Source organism: Carex rostrata, chromosome 2 (assembly GCF_964058835.1).
Source record: "Carex rostrata chromosome 2, lpCarRost1.2, whole genome shotgun sequence".
NCBI lineage: Eukaryota > Viridiplantae > Streptophyta > Magnoliopsida > Poales > Cyperaceae > Carex > Carex rostrata.
Window position 1 is genome coordinate 4081112 of NC_135919.1, and position 25436 is coordinate 4106547.

Below are 25436 nucleotides of genomic sequence, written 5' to 3' on the forward strand. Positions count from 1 at the left end.
GATTTTGAAATTAATGATATTATAGGCTAAAATAAAATCAATATTATACTAGCCAGACTCTTTAATTAATTGTCATTATATCCACACTCATTAATTAATTTTTCTAATCAGTCATTATATATGCACATATGTAGTTTCTCGAAACAATTTTTTTAAGAATTAGAAGAGTAAATCTAGTCAAAAAATAGTTTGAAGAATTTAGAAAGTGATTAAAGATGACTAGAGTAATTTTGAATAATTTAAATAAATTTTGTGAGAATAAACTAATAAATTTATAAATTAGAGTTGTTTGACTCGTTATAATTATATTTTTTATCAACTAAATTAATTATTAGTAGACATTAAAGTCAGTACCTTTAGAAAAAAAAAAACAGTTGGCAATTGCATTTTATCAAAGTTCAAAACATTATTTATTTTTCTAAATATTTTAGGGTCATCATAATTACACAATGATTAACAAAACTAAGTTCACAAGACACGGTCCAAATAATAGTATAGACCAAGTCTAGAAGTCAAATCCTGTGCTCGATGGAGCAAGCCATGGCATCAATGGTGATAGATAAATAGATAGGCCTAGTAGTTTAAAAGTTTAAACAGGGCCCCACGGTGGCAACAATAGGTTGGTGGGGTCCTGCTTTAATGGTGTCTACATTATTCTTTGGTATTTCGGTCGGTTACTTGTTCCTTGTATTTTTCGGGTAAAGATATTAACAGAGTAGTTTTGACTTCATGCAGCGTACGAGAGTCATGTGCAATAATATCTTGATCCTAGAGTCATTGCGCTGCATGAAGTTAAAAGTACTCTGCTAATATATTTACCCTATTTTTCTTTGCTGTCGGTTGGAGATAAATTGGGGTCAGTTTAGTGGCCCGCACACGGATTCATGATATCTTTCTACCTATCCGGTATTTTTGGGAAAATTATAATGAGACACGTTTCGACGGGGATTATCAGAAATGCCACTGTAACGAGCAGTATCGTGCTATTTTGACACGTGGCATTATTTTATTTTATTTATTGAGAATATTCAGTTATGACTTATGACTAATCTGAGACTATGGTAATATGCATTGCACGAATTTTCCGTAATATGAATCAATATTTTTGTTTTTAAGATTCTAACGGTGAATCTGAATACAGATACATCTTTAATTAAGATAACGAAATGAAGATTCACTCCAAAAGAGATTGCTCAAAAGACTACTAGAACTACTTGTATTCACTGTCAAAAAAGTGTCTACACCAAATCCTTGAAATTTTTATTTTGTTGAAGGCACTAATACAGTGAATTAAAACACTATTTATACTATTAACTATTCACTATAAGCACTGAATTTTATATATAAAAAACAAAGAGTGAGTCTATGGTACTATGCATATTACAATTTGTTACTGTGTTACGGCTCTATATTTGAGTTTTCAAATTCTAACGGTCGATCCGAACCATTCATCTTGTTCTCCATATTAATATGTGTTTGGAGACCAAATTTTACATTTTTTGAAATTTTTCTACTATTTTTTTAGATTTATTGAAAATCACTGTTTTTGGATGGTCCAGAATTTTCAGATCAAGTGATTTTCTAAATATCTAAAAAAATAGTAAAAAAAATTTCAAAAAATGTAAAATTTGGTCTCCAAACACATATTAATATGGAGAACAAGATGAATGGTTCGGATCGACCGTTAGAATTTGAAAACTTGAATATAGAGCCGTAGCACGGTAACAACCCGTGATATGCATAGTACCATAGACTTGCTCTTTTTATTTTGTTGAAGGCACTAATACAGTGAATTAAAACACTATTTATACTATTCATTATAAGCACTGAATTTTATATATAAAAAAGGAACAAATTATTGTTAAAAGTAAAACCCAATGATCAATTTATTGAAATTTAATACAGCCATCAAATTTTAACAAACGAAAAAATTAACATAATTCAAAATCTCTGACCATAAAGTTGCTTATGATTGGCCAAAAGTGCTCAAACTTGACATGATAGATGCTTATCCTCTAATCCTCAGTCTAAAGTGCTTACACTGATATATGCCAAAAGTGCTTATACTGACTGTGCAAAGTGCATAAATGATGTGTCAAAACCGTTCATATGTGATATAATACACACACATCCACACACACTTGACATCCGACACGTACTTATCCGTACGTGCCTTTATAGTGCTTATTCAAAAATATTTGATTACGTGAAAAAGTGTTTATATATACCTAAAATTGTAATGTGATCTCGTTTATTCGTTAAAATGTTTTTTTTTGAAAGACATTATTTATTAAATTGATTAAATAATAAATACAATATAATTTATAATTTATAATCTTTTTTGAAAATTTCTAGTGTACCCATATAAATGTTAAAAATTGCTAATTTTCCTATCAAATCATCATAATATCCAATATCTCCATAAATATTTAACATTCTTTCCACCATCTCCTTAATTTTATTCATTAAACATATTATTTATCTATTTTAAAATTTAAATTGACAAATATACCCTTTTAATAAACTTATTATTTTTGTTTTTAAGTCTTTCTTAATTCCACTGACAAGTTGACCCCAGTTGTGTTGTGTCCTCTTGCTCCCTCTAAGAAATAGTTTAGTAGCCACATTAGAGAATAGGCTATTTTTAAGAACAAGCAATTCAGAACAAGCTACTCGGTGTTTGGTTGTGTTAGAATAATAGCAATAATAGAGATTAGAGAACCAAACTTGTTTGTCTTATTAGAACAAGCTATTCTAACAAAAAGTTAGAACAAGGTATTTTAATAAGACAAATGTCAATTCACTATTCTTGTTATATATTCTAAGATTGCAACCAAACATACCCTAGTCGTTGGTTTCTGAAAGAATGATTGGGTTTCTTTTATTGGATTTGATTTATAAGAGGGTTGGGACCCGATAACGATCCTGGCTTCGACAGAAAAAGGTTCCAGTCACGGCGAAACAAAAGCCCGACACTTGGGGAATTCGAAAGTGTTCTTAGCGGTGATGAGCCGCTGCCAAGTTGGCTGGAAAGCCACCATCTTTCCGGACGAAGTTCATTTTAAAGCTATAAACATATTCTTCTTTATTATTTGAGTTCGTTGCATTTAGACAGTTTGTTTTATCGGATTGATGATTTTAATGTTAAATTAGAATAAAGCCATGTAAATTAATATGGTACCAGATTGGTTTTCTGTGAGTGCGTATTGGTTTTCATCGTTGCAATGCTTAATTATACTGTGATCATACAATAAAAGGGTATATTTATCAAAAAAAAAAACTAAATAATATGTTTAATGGATAAAATGTAGGAAAGAATGTTAAATATTTATGGGATATTAGATATTATAGTGATTTGATGGGAAAATTGATTATTTTAGAAATTTATATGGGTACACGTACCAGAAAATTTCCCTTTTTTTTAACTAGTAATTAGTAATTTTCTACCAGTCGCAGAAAGGTGAAAAAACATTAAAGAGGAAACCAGAACTTTCATACCCTGGATTACAATAATTAACTAGAAAAGCAACCAAAAACATACATGTGATTCATAGCTCACAAATATATATTAGTTCCCCACAAAATGTTACCACATTCCAATCAGCGTTACAGAATGATGATGATGATGATAATAATAATAATAATAATAATAATAATAATAATAAACCATTAACAGCTCCAGACTTAAATTCAACACTGGCTATGCATTAGATTTAGATGCAGGATTTTTCTTCAGAAAAACATCAGTAAGGACAGTCTTTGATTCCAGAGAAGCCTTGACAAGCTTCAATCCCTAATTTCCATTCACAAGGTCAAAACAAATAATTAGGACTTGTAAAAAAGATATTTTGAGTTATATATGGAGTAGTTAGATTTTGACGCAAAATAAAAAGCACAAAAATACTGGAACATATATATAAGAGAATATATATAAAAAAAGAAAAACTTACTTACCTCTTCAAAGCCAATAATGACCGTTATCTCCTGGATTGATCCCAAATCTTTGACCTCAAATTTGTTCAAAAGAGCTACACTTGATAAAGTTGACATGGGTACCATGGTAAGATCATCCATTATAGAGTAAGTCACCTCTCCCTCAACATATTCTTCTCCCTCGCTACTAACTTCTGCTACCGTACCGGTATCAAACTTAGGATCCTTAAATCCTGTCTGCAAATCGATTTTTTTGCCACATCCAAGACAAGTTGTCCCGCTTACCAGACTTACATAAGGGCAGCAAGACATATGAATAGAACGTTGGTATGAACTGGAACAAATGTAGAACCTCCTATCTTTTTTATCCTGATAGGTTGATGGAGGTAGGAAATAATTGGTGTTGTAATGTGATGTAGTTGCAAGAGGGGGGTTGAGAAGGGAAGCTTGCTTCCCGTAAGAGAGGATGTAGGTTCCATTGATCTTACTCAAACTATCGTAGACTTCTCCAATGGAACCTACAAAGGCATCATTTGCAAGGAGCTTGGTAATGGCACCAAGAGGGAGCGCTAAGAGACTGAATATCAAGTCCACCAAATCTCTTCTCGCTTCGCCGAACAACACTTTGTTGGATTTTTTATCTATAATAAGCTTTAGCTTCAACTTGTTATTAGCCTTCTCCATCTCCCACTTATTATTCTTCTATTTTGGGATGGTTAGATTGTAACAAGGACTTTGCATATATATAAGATGGAGTAGAACTAGGAATCTGTATCACCCCAGGTACCTGATCGAGGTGCAAGCGGTCAATCTAAACTGTTCATTTCACTTTGCACGAATCTCAAAGCAGCCCCCACAACCTCAACAGCTACCGGATTGAGTTTGGTCTGGATGGAATTAATCTGGGCCGTCCATTTTTATTAATTGCACCTCAGGTACCTGTGGGGACATGTACTCGTAGAACTAGGGTGTTGTTAAGTTCACCAAGCCCTTTGTTAACTCAACTCTAAAATCTATCGGATTGGCTTCAAACGACGAATTCAAACCGTTAAAATCTTTTTACCTTACAAGTGATTCATCTACATACAAAATTTTTAAAATTTCAAATTAATTTTGTATAGAGTAAAGTGGTCAAAAGACCTCTAAAAAATGAATGCATTAAAATTAATTTATAAATCTTCTTATTTTGACCACTTTACTCTATACTAAATTAATTCAAAACTTTAAAATTTTCATATGTAGACACATTATTCATAAGGTAGAAGGATTTTAATGGTTCGGATTCTTTGTTTGAAGCCAGTCTAATAGATTTTAGAGTTGAACTTACAAAGATACTTGGTGAATTTAGGAATACCCTAGTTCTACTCTAAATATCACATAGTGTAAACATTAATTATTACAAGCTTGTAAACCCTAAACACCCTAATTATCACATAGTGTAAGCATTAATTATTTAGAGTAGAACTAGGGTGTTCCTAAGTACACCAAGGTGTTTGGTGAGCTTAACTCCAAAATCTATTATATTGGTTTCAAAATATAAATTTAAACTGTTGAAACCGATTTAGTTCATGAGTAATGAAATTACATGTAACGTTTTTAGAATTTTGAATTAATTTTGTATAAAGTAGAAAATTTCAAAAAATAATGCACTAATAAAAAAAAATTAACAAAATTAGTAAACTAGTTTTTACAAAAATCAGAAGTACCAAAATGTCAAACCGGCATGAACTTTTTTTTTCTTCTAGCTGTGCCGAAATGGCTACTTGGTCCAGTGGGGTGTATTCACAATTTTTCAATCAAATCGTGTGATCGTCGGTTAATTTTTTTTTTTTTTGGCTGTGTCGAGATGACAATTTTCACTCTCTATGCTGAATTTCCTAATCGGCACAGAGGTTTTCTTGCTTCCTTTATTATTGTCAATTTTTTTTTCCGTGTCGAATTCCTTATTCAGTACAAAGATTTTTTTTTGGCTGGCTGTCAATTTTTTTGGTTAAATTGGGTATGAAAATGTCTATCGGCATAAGGAAAGAAAATTGGAGACCAAAATGCCATCTCGACCCAGCAAAAAGTTTTTGAAAGAAACAGAGGTCTAGCCTCTATTTGATTGATAATTGTTTTGATACATAAGTCATGTTACAAAACAAGAAATCTAGAAAATAAAATGCAAATAAAAATAAAAATAAAAAGAGATCTAAATTTAGGTGCTCCAGAAGAGCGGCCTCAAAGAAACAGTAGTAACAGTAACTTCTGAGTTACTGGTAAGGCTACTATAAAAGCAAGAAAATTAAAAAAAACTTATATCTTATTTCTATATGTTGTATATGTTTGCCAAACTGGATGACATCTCCCCCGAACTGAGCCTCCACTGTTGTTTTACTTGTTCCATTAATTCCAATATTGTACATTCAGAATTTTTGAACACCCTTGCGCATCGTTCTCTCCATATGACGAAGTTTGCAATTAGAAATAAGGACCTCTCTTCTAATGTGTGTACATTGCTGAGTAATGAGCTCCTGTTGCCAGTTGGTCTTCTTATTCGGTACACCATTACCATCAATGTTTGGATCCTCTTTGTCACCGTACATTCAAAGAATAAGTGTGTGACCGTTTCATTATTTCTTTTGCACATGTAACACCTGTTGACCAATATCATACCTCTTCTTCTCAAGTTGTCTATTGTGAGTATTCGATTCATAATCATGAGCCATCCAAAGACCCGGAATCTTGGCAGTGCCTTTAGATTCCAAATTCTCATTCTATTATTTGCAATTCTAGGAGTGTTTTTAATTGCCTGATATGCTGATTTAACGGAAAAAACCCCATTCTCTGACCATCTCCATCTGGCTCCATCCGTTGCTGTTGTGAGGTTGATTTGTGCTACGCGCGCGTTAAGGCTGTTGAGTTGGTTTGCCGCAGATTCTGAGATTGGGTTTCTGAGTTGTATTTGCGTGTGTAGTACCTCTGCAACGGTCTGAGTGTCATCCTGCACAAAAGAATATAAGTCCGCGTACCTTGTTCTGATGATTCCCATACCCCAGTCATGATGCCAGAAGCTGATCGTTGCCCCGTTTTCGATCGATCTTGTCACTGATATGTACCAAAACTTTGTGAAATCTGAAGTTAATTTTTGTATTGCAGTCGGCATGAGGTCTTCTAGCAAGTCCATCCTTGACCATAGCGGTTTAAGTAAGCTGTTAGCTGGGATGACCCACTTCCAGTTCCATTTGAGTAACAGTGCTCCATTAAAAGTTCTAAGATCCATAACCCCAAGCCCTCCCAGTTTCTTCGGCGTGCAGACAAGTTCCCAATTGACTAAGTGCATCTTTCTTTGAGACGATACCCCATGCCATAGAAAGTTTCGTCTAATCTTGTCAATTTCTTGAATCACCCAAATCGGTATCTTGAAGCATGACATGTAGTATACCGGCAGTGCGGATAGAACTCCATTAATCAAAACTAATCGTCCAGCAATGGAAAGTAGCTTTGCTGCCCAGCCCTCAAGCCGTTTATAAAATCTTTGTATCAGTGGGTGATATGCGGTTCTTGTGAGCCTCTTTGATGAAAGTGGTAATCCAAGGTAAGTGATTGGGAACTTTGCCAGTTGACATCCCATTTGCGAAGCTAATTGTGTTGCCTGTTCTTGCTGAATTCTAACCATTGCAATCTCAGATTTTTGGAAACTGATTGCCAAACCTGAAATTTGCTTGAAAATTGTGAACACAATCTTTATCATTTGTATCGATCTTGTTTCTGGTTTGAAGAAAATCATTGCATCATCCGCATATAACAAGCACGGCTTCATATTAGCATAAGGTAAAATCCATGCTCCTGATAGGACTAATTTTGAAAGCCATCTTGTGAGGAAATCCATTGCCATGATGAATAGAAACGGTGATAACGGGTCTCCTTGACGCACGCCTCTCTTCAGCTCAATTCTTTTTCCCAATAAACCATTAATAATTACTTGTGACGACCCTTTGAGAACAGCATTTTGAATCCATGCTAACCAGTTTGTTGGGAAGCCAAGATTGTGCAATATTGCAATCAAGAATTCCCAACTAACGGTGTCAAAGGCTTTGTGAATGTCGGCCTTGAAGATTCCTATTGGTGTGTCTTGTTGCTCGGCTTGGTGTAGAGTCTGTTGTGCATAGAGAAATCCTTCCGTGATTTGTCTACCTCGCACAAATCCCGTCTGTGCCGGGTCTACCAAGTGCTCAATCTCCCCCTTAATCCTATTAGACAGTGTTACATTCTGAAATTTTAAAACATGATTAAATGGATAAATCGATCATTTGACTTAAATAAAAAGTTTAATTAATTTAAACGATCGTTCAGAAATTTTCTGACCGACTAAAACGAAACTGAAATTTCGTAATAATAAATAAGGTATGAAATTATGTATAACAAAATTTAGAGATTTAGAAATAAAATAAAATATAGCAATATGAATAAAATTATAATTACTCGGTAAAAATAGCAACTCAGAAAACCCGTTAAAAGAATTTCCTTTGAAATTTTAGAAAGGAAGAAATTTATTTAATTAGATCCGTGTAAATAAATAAATAATTTAATTCTAAATAAGAGAATAAAAATACGAATTCTATGTACAAATATAGTTACAAAAAAATATTATGAACTTTCGATTCGAATTAGAGTAGAAACAGATTTCTTAAACCAATTAAATAACCTTGTTGAAATTCTGGATTTGTTTGGACCTTTGGATTTAATCTAACACGGATCTTAATATATTGTAAGTTAAATGCTGGAATTATAACAACCCCTCATCTTGATCCAGCACGAATCTCAAAGCAGTCCCATTTAACACCCCTTCCCTTCCCTTCTCTCTTTCTCTCCTCTCCTTCCCAAACCGTGACACCTCCCCCCACAGCCCGCCCCCCCTTCTCTCTACGCCAAATCCAGGAGAGCCCCGCCCTCCCCTCTCCCGTCGCCGGCGGACCCACCAAAACCTGCCACCCTGCTCTCCTCTCTTCCTCTCTGGCCGTGAGAGCCCCAGCTCCGGCCCCCGCTCCCTCTCCTCTCTTCTACACCGAAAACAGGGGGGCCCCGCCCCCTCCCCTTCCGCTGCTGCCACGGCCACCCCCGGCCGCCACCACGTCCAATTACCCCTTCTCTTTTCCCGCCCCCTTCCCTTCCATGAAACCCTAGTTCTAGGGTTGAGGGTTGGTGCGGCACTGGTGCTTGATTGGTGCTATCCCGGTAATTGGACGTGCCCATTGCATGTGGTGCTCACTGATTTTAGACGACGGCAAGACGAGGCGAACCCCTCGGAACCGATCCCTTGTTTCGACATTTTCTTTTCGGTTAACTTCTAAAATTCTTGATGTATGTTTTGATGAATCGATTAATGTCGTAGCACTTGAATTGACTAATTATCGAAGTACGGGTTGTTGATTTTCCCGACTCGATCGAATTGTTCGAATAAATTTAGTATAAGGGGTAATATGGAAAAATGATTGTATTAATGGTCGGAATTGTAAAATATATGACCATAGTGATTTGTATGAATTAAAGGGAATTATAGTTAATTACACCTTTGCTCGGGTTGTTGATTTTCCCGGTAAATGGTGCTGACTTGAGGCTTGAGCCGTATTGATTGAGTTCTGGTGTGTCTATTCTGATCTGACCTGTGGCTTGTCTCTGTTTTGCTGGTTTTATTTGTGCATGGCTGTGTTGGGTGTATGAATGGCGAAGTGCTGGTACCAGTGGTACCAGCCCAGTATACTACTGGTATGGTGCTGATTTTGTGTGTGTACCAGTCTTTGACTTGACAGAGACCAAAAATGTAAATAAATTAAATTGAAGGTTGTTTTGTGCAAAATACAAGCCTTGGGAATTTTTATAAAAAATAAGGGGTATGAATTATAAAACATAAGGCCTATGTGAGATTGGATAAATGTTAAGTAATAAAAAGGAATAAAAGGGTTGAATTGCAAAGTAGATACCAATGTGTGAAATTGGATTAATTGAGGACCAATATGAAAAAGATGTGAATTTATATGAATGATAGCCATGACTTTGCGGTTGGGATATACTTGAATCGAATTGAAATGAATAAGACATGATGTGTATATGTAAAGTTGGAATTGGACTTTAATTAAAATGATTATAAATGAGTCGAAAGGTATAAAAGAATTGACGAATTGAAAGACGGCTTTTGGAATCTAAGTTTTGAGAATGTATCCGAACTAAACCAAGTAATCGTATAATATAGGTGTAGGCTCAGTCGAGCCAGATTTCGCGAGGCAATTCGAGACGCCTGATCTTTAAATTAAGCGGTACGCTCGTCATAATAAGGTGCGGGATTCTTGGACTTGTTTGATACTTTATTTTCAGGAATTAAACTGTGTATTCGTTTGTCATGTTGAATATCATTGATTGCATCACTGAATTGTGTAGAGCATTTGCATAGCCCAATCAAATTAAACTCGAATTGATCTGAATTGAATGATTTGCATGCTGGTATGGTTATAGGTTACTATTGTGATCTGATCTTGATTGAAAGTCACCACGATTGGATTGAATATGTGAATGTATGTGAATGGATTTACGAAGTTAAGCACTTGGATCCAATGAATTTGCCAAGTCGGGCTGTATGCTGACTTGGATTCCCAGGATCCTAAATGGCCTTAGGTGAACGGCCCTCGATGTTTCCCAGTACCGGTTGGGACGAGGGAGGGTGATTATGTTATGAGATGTGATTTGAGATCGTGGGTGACATGTGTAACGTCTATGGCTCGGTGGCATTTTCCTACGTGTTAATGCATTTGAAAGGTCAATTGAATATTACGACTATTGGAATGATTCCAAAGTGGATTTTCTTTATATGATTCGAACCAGACTTTAATAAACTGTTAAGCCAAGCGATTGCAGATGGGTGTCAGATAAATGGTCCAGCGGTTGGCCATCTGTAGGTGTCAGTAACCCTACAGATGTGGGTTTGATAAAGGTTCAGCTCGAAAGAACATCTGTAATTGCTACAAGCCCTAATGAACTGAGTTATGAATCGAGTTAAGCCAAAATATATGTTGTGTTTGAAATTCATCTTGGAAATTCCGTAAACTGTGTTGCAGGTTGATTTAACTGTTGTCGTGCATTGGCATTCTGTTATTTATGTTTATGAATATATATCTGTTTGAACTGTTATTGGTTTGGGTTTCATTTTTGAATATAGAGTTTGATTGCAAGTCCAATAATTCAACTGTGGCAAATTCGCACTGAGAATTTATTCTCACCCCCTCTCCCCGATTATTTTCAGGTTCATTACACGGACGCAGCGAATGAGGATATTGGCAATGCATATAAAAGATCCACTGCCTTGCGTGTATATGTGACGATTGATTTATACACGCGGCAGGCTGTCAGACCCGGTGGATTTGGGGTGTGACAGTTAAGATGTGTTAAGTGGGTGTAGGGATCCTTTTGATTGCATGACTGTTTGAAATACCGCATGTATATCTGGGGTTATGACATCACAGAAAGCCTTATAGAACTCTCCCGTGAATCCGTCGGGTCCGGGACTTTTGTTATTTGGCCATTCTCTTATAACCCTTTTAATTTCTTCCTCTTCTATAGGCTTTCCTGTCTTGTTGAGATCCCTTCTTTGATGATATAGGTTGTTCCAGTGCAGATTCGGCATCTTATCAGATGTGCTTCCCATTAATTGCACAAAAAAATGAAATATAGCATCTGCCTTTTCCTTTTCCTGTTTGCACATGACCCCTTGATACTCTATCTCATGAATTGTATTGGTCTTCTTTGCCGCTGATGCCACCATATGGAAGAATTTTGATCCCCTATCCCCCTCTGATTCCCATTTTATTTTAGCTCTTTGCTTCCATATGTCGTCTTCTAACACCGTTATAGTTGCATATCTCTGTTTAATCAATCTAAGAACAATTTTTTCCAAAACTGTTATTTGTCTTGATTCCACGACCTTGTCTATCCACCCCAGAAATTCCCTACATGTCTCAATTTGTTCCTTAATTTTCCCCTTTTTTTCCTTCGCCCATCTCTGTATTTCAACTTGAATTTTCTGAAATTTTGCATGTAGTTCTTTTGGGTTTGTGGCCTTCTCTGCTTCTTGCCAATTAGATGTAACTAATTGCTTTAATTCAATAGACCTTAGCCATGTATTTTCGAATCGAAAAAAATTGGTTCTATTATGTGGCACTGTTGCCGTGTACAGCAGGGGACAGTGGTCCGAACTGGTGTTCGGAAGGGTCTGTTGCTTGGAAGCAGTGTATAAGGCATTCCATTCCGTTGAAATAAGGAAGCGGTCTAATCTTGCCATGGCGACTCTATGTTGACCATTTGTTCTAGACCATGTGTATTTGCGGCCATGCAGGGGTAAATTTATCAATCCAAGTGAAGATATGAACTGCGAGAAACGGAAAGGTTGGGACCCTGCTGGCCTATTCCTGTCACTGTGGTTAAGTGTGAAGTTGAAATCACCGCAGAGAATTCAAGGTGTGTTGTCGGTCGGTCTGATTGCTTGCAGTTCATCTAGGAATCTTTGGCGTATGGTGCTTACAGAGGGTCCATACACTCCCGTTAAGTAGAATATATTCTGGTCCTGTTTGCTCTTCAACTTCAATGTGATTGTGAATTCTCTTATGTCCGAATCCAACTCTTCAAACCTCTTATCTGTCCATGCAATCAAAATGCCCCCTCTTGTTCCATTTGCATTCAGAACTTTCATTTGCCTTAGGTGGTTTCCACAAATTTCCTTGAAAACATTCCTTTCCATTTGAGAAATTTTCGTCTCCTGTAGACATATGATATTTGGCTTTTCCAACAACATAGTTTGTCTCACTTCAAGTCTTTTTTGTCTATCATTCAAACCTCTCACATTCCATGATATAATTTTCATTTTGGGTTTATAATTCATGAGGAAATTGAACACAACCGATAAACATAAGAACTTGGCATTAATTTGCTTTTGAGAGAAAGGTACAACATCGGCCATAGGCCTTCAATCTCCCAATTACAGTACTGACTTCTAAAGGTCCCTACTTCTTGCATTGCAAACCTAAACCTCCTTAACCATCTTCCTTCCTTCATCTTAATACTTAGATTACTACTACATAGATTGCTAATTGGAAACGTAAACATAACTGAAAGCATAAACTACTACAAAAGGCAGAAACTAAACACTTAGTTCTCTGCTGGGACCGTGTTCTCCCCCTTCTCCAAACCGGTGTTGTTCACTAGTGCCGCCTCCTCCTCTATTTCCATCTCCTTGAGTACCAGTGTTTTGATGTTCTCTTCCATCTCCACTCCTGCCGCTGCCAGTACTAGCTCCGCGTGTATCTCAGATAGCGGATCCAACTTTTGCGTGTACTCCGCCTTAGCCTTTCCTGCCGCTTTTGCCTTAGTGTTCTTTTTCTTTTTTGGTTGAGTATCTTCATATCCCAAGACCTTCTTGGCCCGTTCCAACATTGGGATGTAAGGCCCGTTCAATTTTCTTTTGATTCTTGGGCTGCGTCTGGCTTCAAAAGGTTGTGCCTGACTTGCTCCATTACCCGAATGGGCCTGATCTATTTCAAGCCCAGTAGAGACTGGATCTGTTTCAAATCCAGGTGGGGCCGAGGGCCCAGTAGCTTGAGAGAGAAAAAAGTTTGAAATTATACCATTGCCTTCCATCCAGCTGTTATCTATTTCGTCATGTGTCTCTGTCCCTTCCATCTCTTCGGCATTTAATACCCTTACCGCTTTTTCCTGTACCTTAAACTCTAGACCCCTGTTGCTACCGTTGTAAGGACCGCCGTATGGCAGAGTTGACCCAAAACACTCTGTTCCTTCCATCTCTTCGGCATTTAATACCCTTACCGCTTTTTCCTGTACCTTAAACTCTAGACTCCTGTTGCTACCGTTGTAAGGACCGCCGTATGGCAGAGTTGACCCAAAACACTTGATGTCAAATAGGCTTGCGAGAGAAGTAAACTCTGGCTGCATCATAAGTCGTGCTGCCACAACTGATCCTATGTGAACTGTTATGCCCATATCCCTTGCGACTTTTGGTGTTGCCTCTTGGTTCTTCTTCTTCATGACAGAGATTGCCATGGTTGGGCGCAGTTCTTTCTCATCATTGCCCGGTAGCAACATAACCTGCGCCAATTTTGCGATTTTCCTTGCCGTAGTGTCGCTATCATCATACCTGGATAGCAACCTGAGAGGTTCCTGCATGTATCCCTTACCCCTGTTCTCCTTTCCCTCATGCCTGAGCACCTCTGCTAGTTCTCCAATTTTGGCCTTACCTTTGTTACACTGTTTCATGTTAACCATATTTGGTTTTGGAACCCAAATCTTTTTAGCCTTGTAATTACCAATCATAATTCAAGAAATTTATTTTGATTTTAATACTAAATTTAACCCAAATTACAAATCAAATATCCAAAGGAGGCAAAAAAATTTCCAGGGAGAGAGGCAAAGTCGATCAGTACCGATAAATCATCACTAAAACTTAAAATCAAAGGGGGGCAGCAGCGGAAGCTGCCGCCTGGTATATACTGGGTCTGCTCCTGTTAATATTCATGATAAAGTAGATCAGACGAAGAAGATTTAAAGCTGAAATTTAAGTTACCTCAGGTGACTTGATTTGAATTGTTTAACATTCTTTCCTCAAACTATCGTTTAACATTCTTTCCTCCATCTCCTTAATTTTATTCATTAATCATATTATTTAGCTATTTTAAAATTTAAATTGACAAATATACCCTTTTAATAAACTTATTATTTTTGTTTTTAAGTCTTCCTTAATTCCACTGACAAGTTGACCCCACTTGTGTTGTGTCCTCTTGCTCCCTCCATGAACTTCCTCTTTCTATCTCGTTAATGTTACATAAAATTCCCAATCTCAAGAGTCCTCTGAGAAATAGTTTAGTAGCCACATTAGAGACACTTGGGATGATGCTAAGCGCACCTATTTTCTTTGACTATATAATCGTTGGTGTCTGGAAGAATTATCGGGTTTTTTTTATTGGAATTGAGCATCTCCAATGGCTTGCGAATGCAATTAAAAAGTTCTTGTTGGCAGTTTCATTTATATTTAAAAAAATATTGAACTCTTTTAAAAGTACTTTCATCTGAGAAAATTGGTGGTTATTATTCTTTAAAAAGTAAATTTTTGCAATTACTACTCTTTCATGAATACATTTATTTTGTAATTAGTGGCTACTTTCAATTTGACAACTATCTTGCAATTACTAATCAATTGCATTGATGGAGATGCTCGAGGGTTGGGACCCGATAACGATCCTGGCTTCGACAAAAAAAGGTTCCCGTCATGGCGAAACAAAGGCTCGACACTTGGGGAATTCGAGAGTGTTCTCAGCGGTGGTGGGCAGCTGTAAAATGGCCGGAAAGCCACCATCTTTCCCGACGAATTTCATTTTAAAGCTATAAACATTTTCTTCTTTATTATCTGAGTTCGTTGCATTTAGTTGCATTTAGACAGTTTGTTTTATCGGATTGATGATTTGAATGTTAAATTAGAATAAAGCCATGTAAATATGGTACCGGATTGGTTTTCTTTGAGTGCGTACCAACTGAATTTTGGTCAAATTGGTACCGTATTGGTTTTCATCGTTGCAAGGCTTATACTATAATCATACAATAAAAAGGGTATATTTGTCAAAAAAAATGAATTGAAATAACTAAATAATATGTTTAATGGATAAAAAGGATGTAGGAAAGAATGTTAAATATTTATGGGATATTGGATATTATAGTGATTTGATGGAAAAATTGACTATTTTAGAAATTTATATGGGTACACCAGAAATTTTCTTCTTTTTTAACTAGTAATTAGTAATTTTCTACCAGTCGTAGAAAGGTTAAAAAACATTAAAGAGCAAACCAGAACTTTCATACCCTGGATTACAATAATTAACTAGAAAAACAACCAAAAACATACATGTGATTCATAATAAGCTCATTCCAACCTGAACCACCACACAAATATTAGTTCCCCACAAAATGTTACCACATTCTAACCGAATTTTTTATAACTACTCAAAATTCATATCAAATTACCGAATCTAACCCCATTTTCAATTTATTTCGAAATCTAGCCAAACCGGTTATTGGATAACCGGAAAAAGGGTTTCTTTCCGGGTAGCGGGTGCCCAGATTTGGAGTTTGGATCCGGTTAACCAATAACCGGAAATATGTCATGGAACCGGTTATTGGTTAACCGGATTCTGAGTCCGGTTATTGGTTAACCGGATTTGTGAATTTTGCTTTTTTTTTTTAAACATAAATTTCTAATTTTTTTATTTTTGTATTAAAATATTAGAAATGTTGAATATATTTCTTTAAAAATAGATGAAATACAATATAATTTGATTTATTAGAAAGACTGCAACAAATAACCCGGATCAATATTTTTCAGGTCGAATTTTTTGCGGTTGTAAGAAAAATTAATATATTTCTTTATGTGTTATTGAAAAAAACAATGCTTAGATTCTGAGTTATTGATCCCGGTTCAAAAGTCACTTCTAGGTAATCCATAAAATATTGTGACCTTTCTAGTACATTTAATTTATAAAAAATTGTATCTATTTTTGAAAAAAATAAAAACTTTAATTTATTTAATGATTATTTTTCAAAAAGAATTCTCAAAATAGATATAACTTTTTATAAATTAAATGTACTAGAAAGATCACAATATTTTCTGGATTACCTAAAAGTGACTTTTGAACCGGGATCAATAACTCAGAATCTAAGCATTGTTTTTTTCAATAATACATAAAGAAATATATTAATTTTTCTTATAACCGCAAAAAATTCGACCTGAAAAATATTGATCCGGGTTATTTGTTGTAGTCTTTCTAATAAATAAAATTATATTGTATTTCATCTATTTTTAAAGAAATATATTCAACATTTCTAATATTTTAATACAAAAAATTAAAAAAAATTGTTTAAAAAAAAAAAATTTCACAAATCCGGTTAACCAATAACCGGACTCTTTTCCCAAATCCGGTTATTGGTTAACCGGACTCTTCAAAAACCACCTTTCCGGTTATTAGTTAACCTGATCCAAACCCTGAATTCGGGCACCCGCTACCCGGAAAGAAACCCTTTTTCTAGTTATCCAATAATCGGTTTGGCTAGATTTCGAAATAAATTGAAAATGGGGTTAGATTCGGTAATTTGATATGAATTTTGGGTAGTTATAAAAAATTCGGACATTCTAATCAGTGTTACAGAATAATAATAATAATATAATAAACCATTAACAGCTCCAGACTTAAATTCAACACTGGTTATGCATTGGAGGAAATAAATCTGCTGTGATTCTCAATAGAATCACAAGGCCCTCACTATAGCAGAACCGATCGGTGAATCAGTCACTGATGGATAAGGCGCCGGTCGTTGAATGGCATTACCTGGTCGCTAATGAGTTATCAGTGACCAATTTTTTTTTGTTGTTGTTGATTTTTGCTGACGTCATAAAAAGACATCAGCGACCAAAATAAATGGTCGCTAATACTCAAAGCTGGCCGCTGATACCCAGGTTATTAGCGACCAATCTGACCGGTCGCTGTAACTCCAAACCAGTCGCTGATTCTCAATGCATTAGAGAAAAAAAAAACGGTTGCTAATACTCTTCTGTCAGGTTTTTGGGTTCTTTTTGTTATTTACATTTCTCCCATTTAATAATTGGTACGACACGTACCAGCATACAACATAAACATAAATATCGATACATACAATCAACATAAACATAAACATCGCATACAACATAAACATCAAAATGTCGAGTAACATAAACAGTAACATGTCGAGTACTATCTAAATGTCGAGAAACAAAAACATTAAACAGTGCCATCTAACAAGATATAAATATCTAAACATTTAAGCAGTACTATCTCCTCCGACATCCGACTAATGCCCCTCATCATCATTGTCGTCATGATCCTCATCATTCTGAGGAGCGGGCATCGAGGCCTGGTACGAGCACGAAGGTCCCTATGAGGTTGTAAGAAAGTAACCGTGTCAGTTGTTTAGATAATTAGGATTTAGGGATTTAGGGTTTAGGATTCACAATTAAAACATACTGAAAAATTGAATTTCGTACTATAATAGCTCTGACAGCTAAAGTGATCTGCTCGTTGATATGGGTAATAGATGGCAGAATCTGAGAAGATATCGATGACAATACTTGAGAAGATATCGCATCGATATCCTCTTGTCTGAGGCGCGAAGCCGTCGGCATAATAGGCCTGCAGATTTTTTTCCATGCATTAGATGCATGATTTTTCTTCAGGAAAACATCAGTAAGGATAGCCTTTTATTCGAGAGAAGCCTTGACAAGCTCCAATCCCTAATTTCCATTGACAAGTTCAAAACAAAAATTAGGACTAGTAAAAAAGATATTTTGAATTATAGAGTTGTTAGATTTTGACACAAAATGAAAAGCACAAAAGTACTAGAACACGCACACACACACATACACACACACACACACATAGAGAGAGAGAGAGGGGTTGGCTATTCTACTTCCGTAAGCATATGAGAGCATATGCTTATAACTTGTTTTTGTGTTTTAAATGTCCAAATGGTTGATCTGAAGTGCTCAACATATTCTCCATATTAATATGTGTTTGAATACCAAATTTTACATTTTTTGGAATTTTATTACTATTTTTTCAGAATTTTTCAAAACAAGGTTTTTTATATTTTTTTTATTATTTTTTTCATATTTTTTATGACTATTTTGAAAAATTCTGAAAAAATAGCAAAAAAAAGTTAAAAAAACATAAAATTTGGTCTCCAAGCACATACATGGAGAACATGTTAAGCACTTCAGATTGACCATTTGGACACTGGAAAAGCAAAAACGAGTCATAAGCATATGCCCATATATGCTTATGGAAGTAGAATAGCTAACCTCTATCCACACACATATATATAGTGACTAATATGCATTCGGTAGCATATGGGCCGAAATGCATACGGTCCAAATTTAAAATTTTAAAATTCAAAAAGTCGATCTGAACTGTTCATCTTGTTCTCCATATTAATATGTGCTTGGAGACCAAATTTTACATTTTTCTGAATTTTTTTGCTATTTATTAAGCCACTTTAAAAAATTGTTGATCCAACGGTGGCTTAACAAAACAGTAAAATCAGCAGCCACCGTTGGATCAGCAATTTTCAAAGTGGGTTAATAAATAGTAAAAAAATTCAGAAAAATGTAAAATTTGGTCTCCAAGCACATATTAATATGGAGAACAAGATGAACAGTTCATATCGACTTTTTGGAGTTTGAAATTTCAAATTTGGAACATAGGCATTTCGGCCCATATGCTACCGAATGCATATTAGTCTATATATATATATATATATATAGAGTACGGCTAACGCGCTTCCTCTAGCATATGGGCCGAAATGCTTCCGGTGGAAAGTTGAAATTTCAAAATCCAAAAAGTCGATCTGAACCGTTCATCTTCTTCTCCATATTAATATCTGCTTGGAGACCAAATTTTACATTTTTCTGAATTTTTTTACTATTTATTAAGCCATTTTGAAAATCGCTGATCCAACGGTAGCTTCTGATTTTTACTGTTTGGTAAGCCACCGTTGGATCAGCAATTTTCAAAGTGGCTTAATAAATAGTAAAAAATTTCAGAAAAATGTAAAATTTGGTCTCCAAGCAGATATTAATATGGAGAATAAGATGAACGGTTCAGATCGACTTTTTGGATTTTGAAATTTTAACTTTCCACCGGAAGCATTTCGGCCCATATGCTAGAGGAAGCGCGTTAGCCGTACTCTATATATATAATATATATATAAATAAAGAAAACTTACTTACCTCTTCAAAGCCAATAGTGACCGTTATCTCCTGGATTGATCCCAAATCTTTGATCTCAAATTTGTTCAAAAGAGCGATACTTGATAAAGTTGACATGGGTACCATGGTAAGATCATCCATTACAGAGTAAGTCACCTCTCCCTCAACACACCCTTTTCCAACATCACTACTAACTTCTACCACCGTAACAGGATCAAACTTAGGTTCCTTAAATTCTGTCTGCGAATCCATTGTTTTGCCACAACCAAGACAAGTTGTCCCTCTAACCAAACTTATATAAGGGCAGCAAGACTTAACATAAGGTTGGGCTTGGGCTGAAATGATGCAACCGAATGTTGAACTGGGGCAAGCGAAGGGGGGAGGTTGGGCTTGGGCTAAACTGGAGCAAATGTAGAGGCACCTATCTTTTGTATCCTGATAGGTTGATGGAGGTAGGAAAATATTGGTTTTGTAATCTGATGGAGTTACAAGAGGGGGGTTGAGAAGGGAAGATTGCTTCCCGTAAGAGAGGATATAGGTTCCATTGATCTTACTCAAACTATCGTAGACTTCTCCAATGGAACCTACAAAGGCATCCTTTGCAAGGAGCTTGGTAATGGCACCAAGAGGGAGCGCTAAGAGACTGAATATCAAGTCCACCAAATCTCTTCTCGCTTCGCCGAACAACACCTTGTTAGATTTTTTATCTATAATAAGCTTTAGCTTCAACTTGTTATTAGCCTTCTCCATCGCCCACTTATTCTTCTTCTTCTATTTTGGGATGGTTATATTGTAACAAGGACTTTGCATATATATAAGATGGAGTAGAACTAGGAATCTGTATCACCTCAGGTACCTGAGGTGCAAGTGGTCAATCTGAACCATTCATTTCACTTGGCACAAATCTCAAAGCAGCCCCCACAACCTCAACAGCTATCGGATTGAGTTTGGTCTGGATAGAATTAATCTGGGCCATCCATTTTTATTAATTGCACTTCAGGTACCTGTGGGGACAGGGACTCTTAGAACTAGGGTGTTGTTAAGTTCACCAAGCCCTTTGTTAACTAAACTCTAAAATCTATCGGATTGGCTTCAAACGACGAATCCAAACTGTTAAAATCTTTTTATCTTACGAGTGATTCATCTATATACAAAATTTTTAAAATTTTAAATTAATTTTGTATAGAGTAAAGTGGTCAAAAGACTTCTAAAAAATGAATGCATTAAAATTAATTTATAAATTTTCTTATTTTAACCACTTGACTCTATACTAAATTAATTCAAAACTTTAAAATTTTCACATGTAGACACATCATTCATAAGGTAGAAGGATTTTAATGGTTCGGATTCTTTGTTTGAAGCCAGTCTAATAGATTTTAGAGTTGAACTTACAAAGATACTTGGTGAATTTAGGAATACCCTAGTTCTACTCTAAATATCACATAGTGTAAACATTAATTATTACAAGCTTGTAAACCCTAAACACCCTAATTATCACATAGTGTAAGCATTAATTATTTAGAGTAGAACTAGGGTGTTCCTAAGTACACCAAGGTGTTTGGTGAGCTTAACTCCAAAATCTATTATATTGGTTTCAAAATATAAATTTAAACTGTTGAAACCGATTTAGTTCATGAGTAATGAAATTACATGTAACGTTTTTAGAATTTTGAATTAATTTTGTATAAAGTAGAAAATTTCAAAAAATAATGCACTAATAAAAAAAAATTAACAAAATTAGTAAACCAGTTTTTACAAAAATCAGAAGTACCAAAATGTCAAACCGGCATGAACTTTTTTTTTTCTTCTAGCTGTGCCGAAATGGCTACTTGGTCCAGTGGGGTGTATTCACAATTTTTCAATCAAATCGTGTGATCGTCGGTTAATTTTTTTTTTTTTTGGCTGTGTCGAGATGACAATTTTCACTCTCTATGCTGAATTTCCTAATCGGCACAGAGGTTTTCTTGCTTCCTTTATTATTGTCAATTTTTTTTTCGGTGTCGAATTCCTTATTCAGTACAAAGATTTTTTTTTGGCTGGCTGTCAATTTTTTTGGTTAAATTGGGTATGAAAATGTCTATCGGCATAAGGAAAGAAAATTGGAGACCAAAATGCCATCTCGACCCAGCAAAAAGTTTTTGAAAGAAACAGAGGTCTAGCCTCTATTTGATTGATAATTGTTTTGATACATAAGTCATGTTACAAAACAAGAAATCTGGAAAATAAAATGCAAATAAAAATAAAAATAAAAAAAAGATCTAAATTTAGGTGCTCCAGAAGAGCGCCCTCAAAGAAACAGTAGTAACAGCAACTTCTGAGTTACTGGTAAGGCTACTGTAAAAGCAAGAAAATTAAAAAAAACTTATATCTTATTTCTATATGTTGTATATGTTTGCCAAACTGGATGACATCTCCCCCGAACTGAGCCTCCACTGTTGTTTTACTTGTTCCATTAATTCCAATATTGTACATTCAGAATTTTTGAACACCCTTGCGCATCGTTCTCTCCATATGACGAAGTTTGCAATTAGAAATAAGGACCTCTCTTTTAATGTGTGTACATTGCTGAGTAATGAGCTCCTGTTGCCAATTGGTCTTCTTATTCGGTACACCATTACCATCAATGTTTGGATCCTCTTTGTCACCGTACATTCAAAGAATAAGTGTGTGACCGTTTCATTATTTCTTTTGCACATGTAACACCTGTTGACCAATATCATACCTCTTCTTCTCAAGTTGTCTATTGTGAGTATTCGATTCATAATCATGAGCCATCCAAAGACCCGGAATCTTGGCGGTGCCTTTAGATTCCAAATTCTCATTCTATTATTTGCAATTCTAGGAGTGTTTTTAATTGTCTGATATGCTGATTTAACGGAAAAAACCCCATTCTCTGACCATCTCCATCTGGCTCCATCCGTTGCTGTTGTGAGGTTGATTTGTGCTACGCGCGCGTTAAGGCTGTTGAGTTGGTTTGCCGCAGATTATGAGATTGGGTGTCTGAGTTGTATTTGCGTGTGTAGTACCTCTGCAACGGTCTGAGTGTCATCCTGCACAAAAGAATATAAGTCCGCGTACCTTGTTCTGATGATTCCCATACCCCAGTCATGATGCCAGAAGCTGATCGTTGCCCCGTTTTCGATCGATCTTGTCACTGATATGTACCAAAACTTTGTGAAATCTGAAGTTAATTTTTGTATTGCAGTCGGCATGAGGTCTTCTAGCAAGTCCATCCTTGACCATAGCGGTTTAAGTAAGCTGTTAGCTGGGATGACCCACTTCCAGTTCCATTTGAGTAACAATGCTCCATTAAAAGTTCTAAGATCCATAACCCCAAGCCCTCCCAGTTTCTTCGGCGTGCAGACAAGTTCCCAATTGACTAAGTGCATCTTTCTTTGAGACGATACCCCATGCCATAGAAAGTTTCGTCTAATCTTGTCAATTTCTTGAATCACCCAAATCGGTATCTTGAAGCATGACATGTAGTATACCGGCAGTGCGGATAGAACTCCATTAATCAAAACTAATCGTCCAGCAATGGAAAGTAGCTTTGCTGCCCAGCCCTCAAGCCGTTTACTAAATCTTTGTATCAGTGGGTGATATGCGGTTCTTGTGAGCCTCTTTGATGAAAGTGGTAATCCAAGGTAAGTGATTGGGAACTTTGCCAGTTGACATCCCATTTGCGAAGCTAATTGTGTTGCCTGTTCTTGCTGAATTCTAACCATTGCAATCTCAGATTTTTGGAAACTGATTGCCAAACCTGAAATTTGCTTGAAAATTGTGAACACAATCTTTATCATTTGTATCGATCTTGTTTCTGGTTTGAAGAAAATCATTGCATCATCCGCATATAACAAGCACGACTTCATATTAGCATAAGGTAAAATCCATGCTCCTGATAGGACTAATTTTGAAAGCCATCTTGTGAGGAAATCCATTGCCATGATGAATAGAAACGGTGATAACGGGTCTCCTTGACGCACGCCTCTCTTCAGCTCAATTCTTTTTCCCAATAAACCATTAATAATTACTTGTGACGACCCTTTGAGAACAGCATTTTGAATCCATGCTAACCAGTTTGTTGGGAAGCCAAGATTGTGCAATATTGCAATCAAGAATTCCCAACTAACGGTGTCAAAGGCTTTGTGAATGTCGGCCTTGAAGATTCCTATTGGTGTGTCTTGTTGCTCGGCTTGGTGTAGAGTCTGTTGTGCATAGAGAAATCCTTCCGTGATTTGTCTACCTCGCACAAATCCCGTCTGTGCCGGGTCTACCAAGTGCTCAATCTCCCCCTTAATCCTATTAGACAGTGTTACATTCTGAAATTTTAAAACATGATTAAATGGATAAATCGATCATTTGACTTAAATAAAAAGTTTAATTAATTTAAACGATCGTTCAGAAATTTTCTGACCGACTAAAACGAAACTGAAATTTCGTAATAATAAATAAGGTATGAAATTATGTATAACAAAATTTAGAGATTTAGAAATAAAATAAAATATAGCAATATGAATAAAATTATAATTACTCGGTAAAAATAGCAACTCAGAAAACCCGTTAAAAGAATTTCCTTTGAAATTTTAGAAAGGAAGAAATTTATTTAATTAGATCCGTGTAAATAAATAAATAATTTAATTCTAAATAAGAGAATAAAAATACGAATTCTATGTACAAATATAGTTACAAAAAAATATTATGAACTTTCGATTCGAATTAGAGTAGAAACAGATTTCTTAAACCAATTAAATAACCTTGTTGAAATTCTGGATTTGTTTGGACCTTTGGATTTAATCTAACACGGATCTTAATATATTGTAAGTTAAATGCTGGAATTATCATCTTGATCCAGCACGAATCTCAAAGCAACCCCATTTAACACCCCTTCCCTTCCCTTCTCTCTTTCTCTCCTCTCCTTCCCAAACCGTGACACCTCCCCCCACAGCCCGCCCCCCCTTCTCTCTACGCCAAATCCAGGAGAGCCCCGCCCTCCCCTCTCCCGTCGCCGGCGGACCCACCAAAACCCGCCACCCTGCTCTCCTCTCTTCCTCTCTGGCCGTGAGAGCCCCAGCTCCGGCCCCCGCTCCCTCTCCTCTCTTCTACACCGAAAACAGGGGGGCCCCGCCCCCTCCCCTTCCGCTGCTGCCACGGCCACCCCCGGCCGCCACCACATGCTTTCCTCTCTCTCTCCTTCTCGGTTCGGAAAACCCCCGCCCCTCCTCCTCTTTTCCCGCCCCCTTCCCTTCCATGAAACCCTAGTTCTAGGGTTGAGGGTTGGTGCGGCACTGGTGCTCGATTGGTGCTGTCCCGGTAATTGGACGTGCCCATTGCATGTGGTGCTCACTGATTTTAGACGACGGCAAGACGAGGCGAACCCCTCGGAACCGATCCCTTGTTTCGACATTTTCTTTTCAGTTAACTTCTAAAATTCTCGATTTATGTTTTGATGAATCGATTAATGTCGTAGCACTTGAATTGACTAATTATCGAAGTACGGGTTGTTGATTTTCCCGACTCGATCGAATTGTTCGAATAAATTTAGTATAAGGGGTAATATGGAAAAATGATTGTATTAATGGTCGGAATTGTAAAATATATGACCATAGTGATTTGTATGAATTAAAGGGAATTATAGTTAATTACACCTTTGCTCGGGTTGTTGATTTTCCCGGTAAATGGT

The 25436-nt window shown here is 36.2% G+C and overlaps 3 protein-coding genes across 3 annotated transcripts; all 3 read right to left on the reverse strand.

Annotated features, from left to right (window-relative positions):
* Positions 1 to 3700: 3700 nt before the first annotated feature.
* Positions 3701 to 4617, reverse strand: LOC144567171 (uncharacterized). The gene is made up of 2 exons (XM_078317232.1): positions 3955 to 4617; positions 3701 to 3793 (listed from the first exon to the last, which is right to left on the reverse strand). Exons 1-2 carry the CDS (start codon positions 4615 to 4617, stop codon positions 3701 to 3703), a joined length of 756 nt encoding a protein of 251 aa, XP_078173358.1.
* Positions 4618 to 6338: 1721 nt separating this feature from the next.
* LOC144567180 (uncharacterized) lies at positions 6339 to 9168 on the reverse strand. Its single transcript, XM_078317245.1, has 3 exons — positions 8843 to 9168; positions 6589 to 8165; positions 6339 to 6502 (listed from the first exon to the last, which is right to left on the reverse strand). The coding sequence occupies exons 1-3, from the start codon at positions 9166 to 9168 to the stop codon at positions 6339 to 6341; spliced, it is 2067 nt and encodes a 688-aa protein (XP_078173371.1).
* A 2173-nt stretch (positions 9169 to 11341) lies between these two features.
* LOC144567186 (uncharacterized) lies at positions 11342 to 12244 on the reverse strand. The gene has a single exon (XM_078317259.1). It carries the CDS (start codon positions 12242 to 12244, stop codon positions 11342 to 11344), a length of 903 nt encoding a protein of 300 aa, XP_078173385.1.
* Positions 12245 to 25436: the final 13192 nt, after the last annotated feature.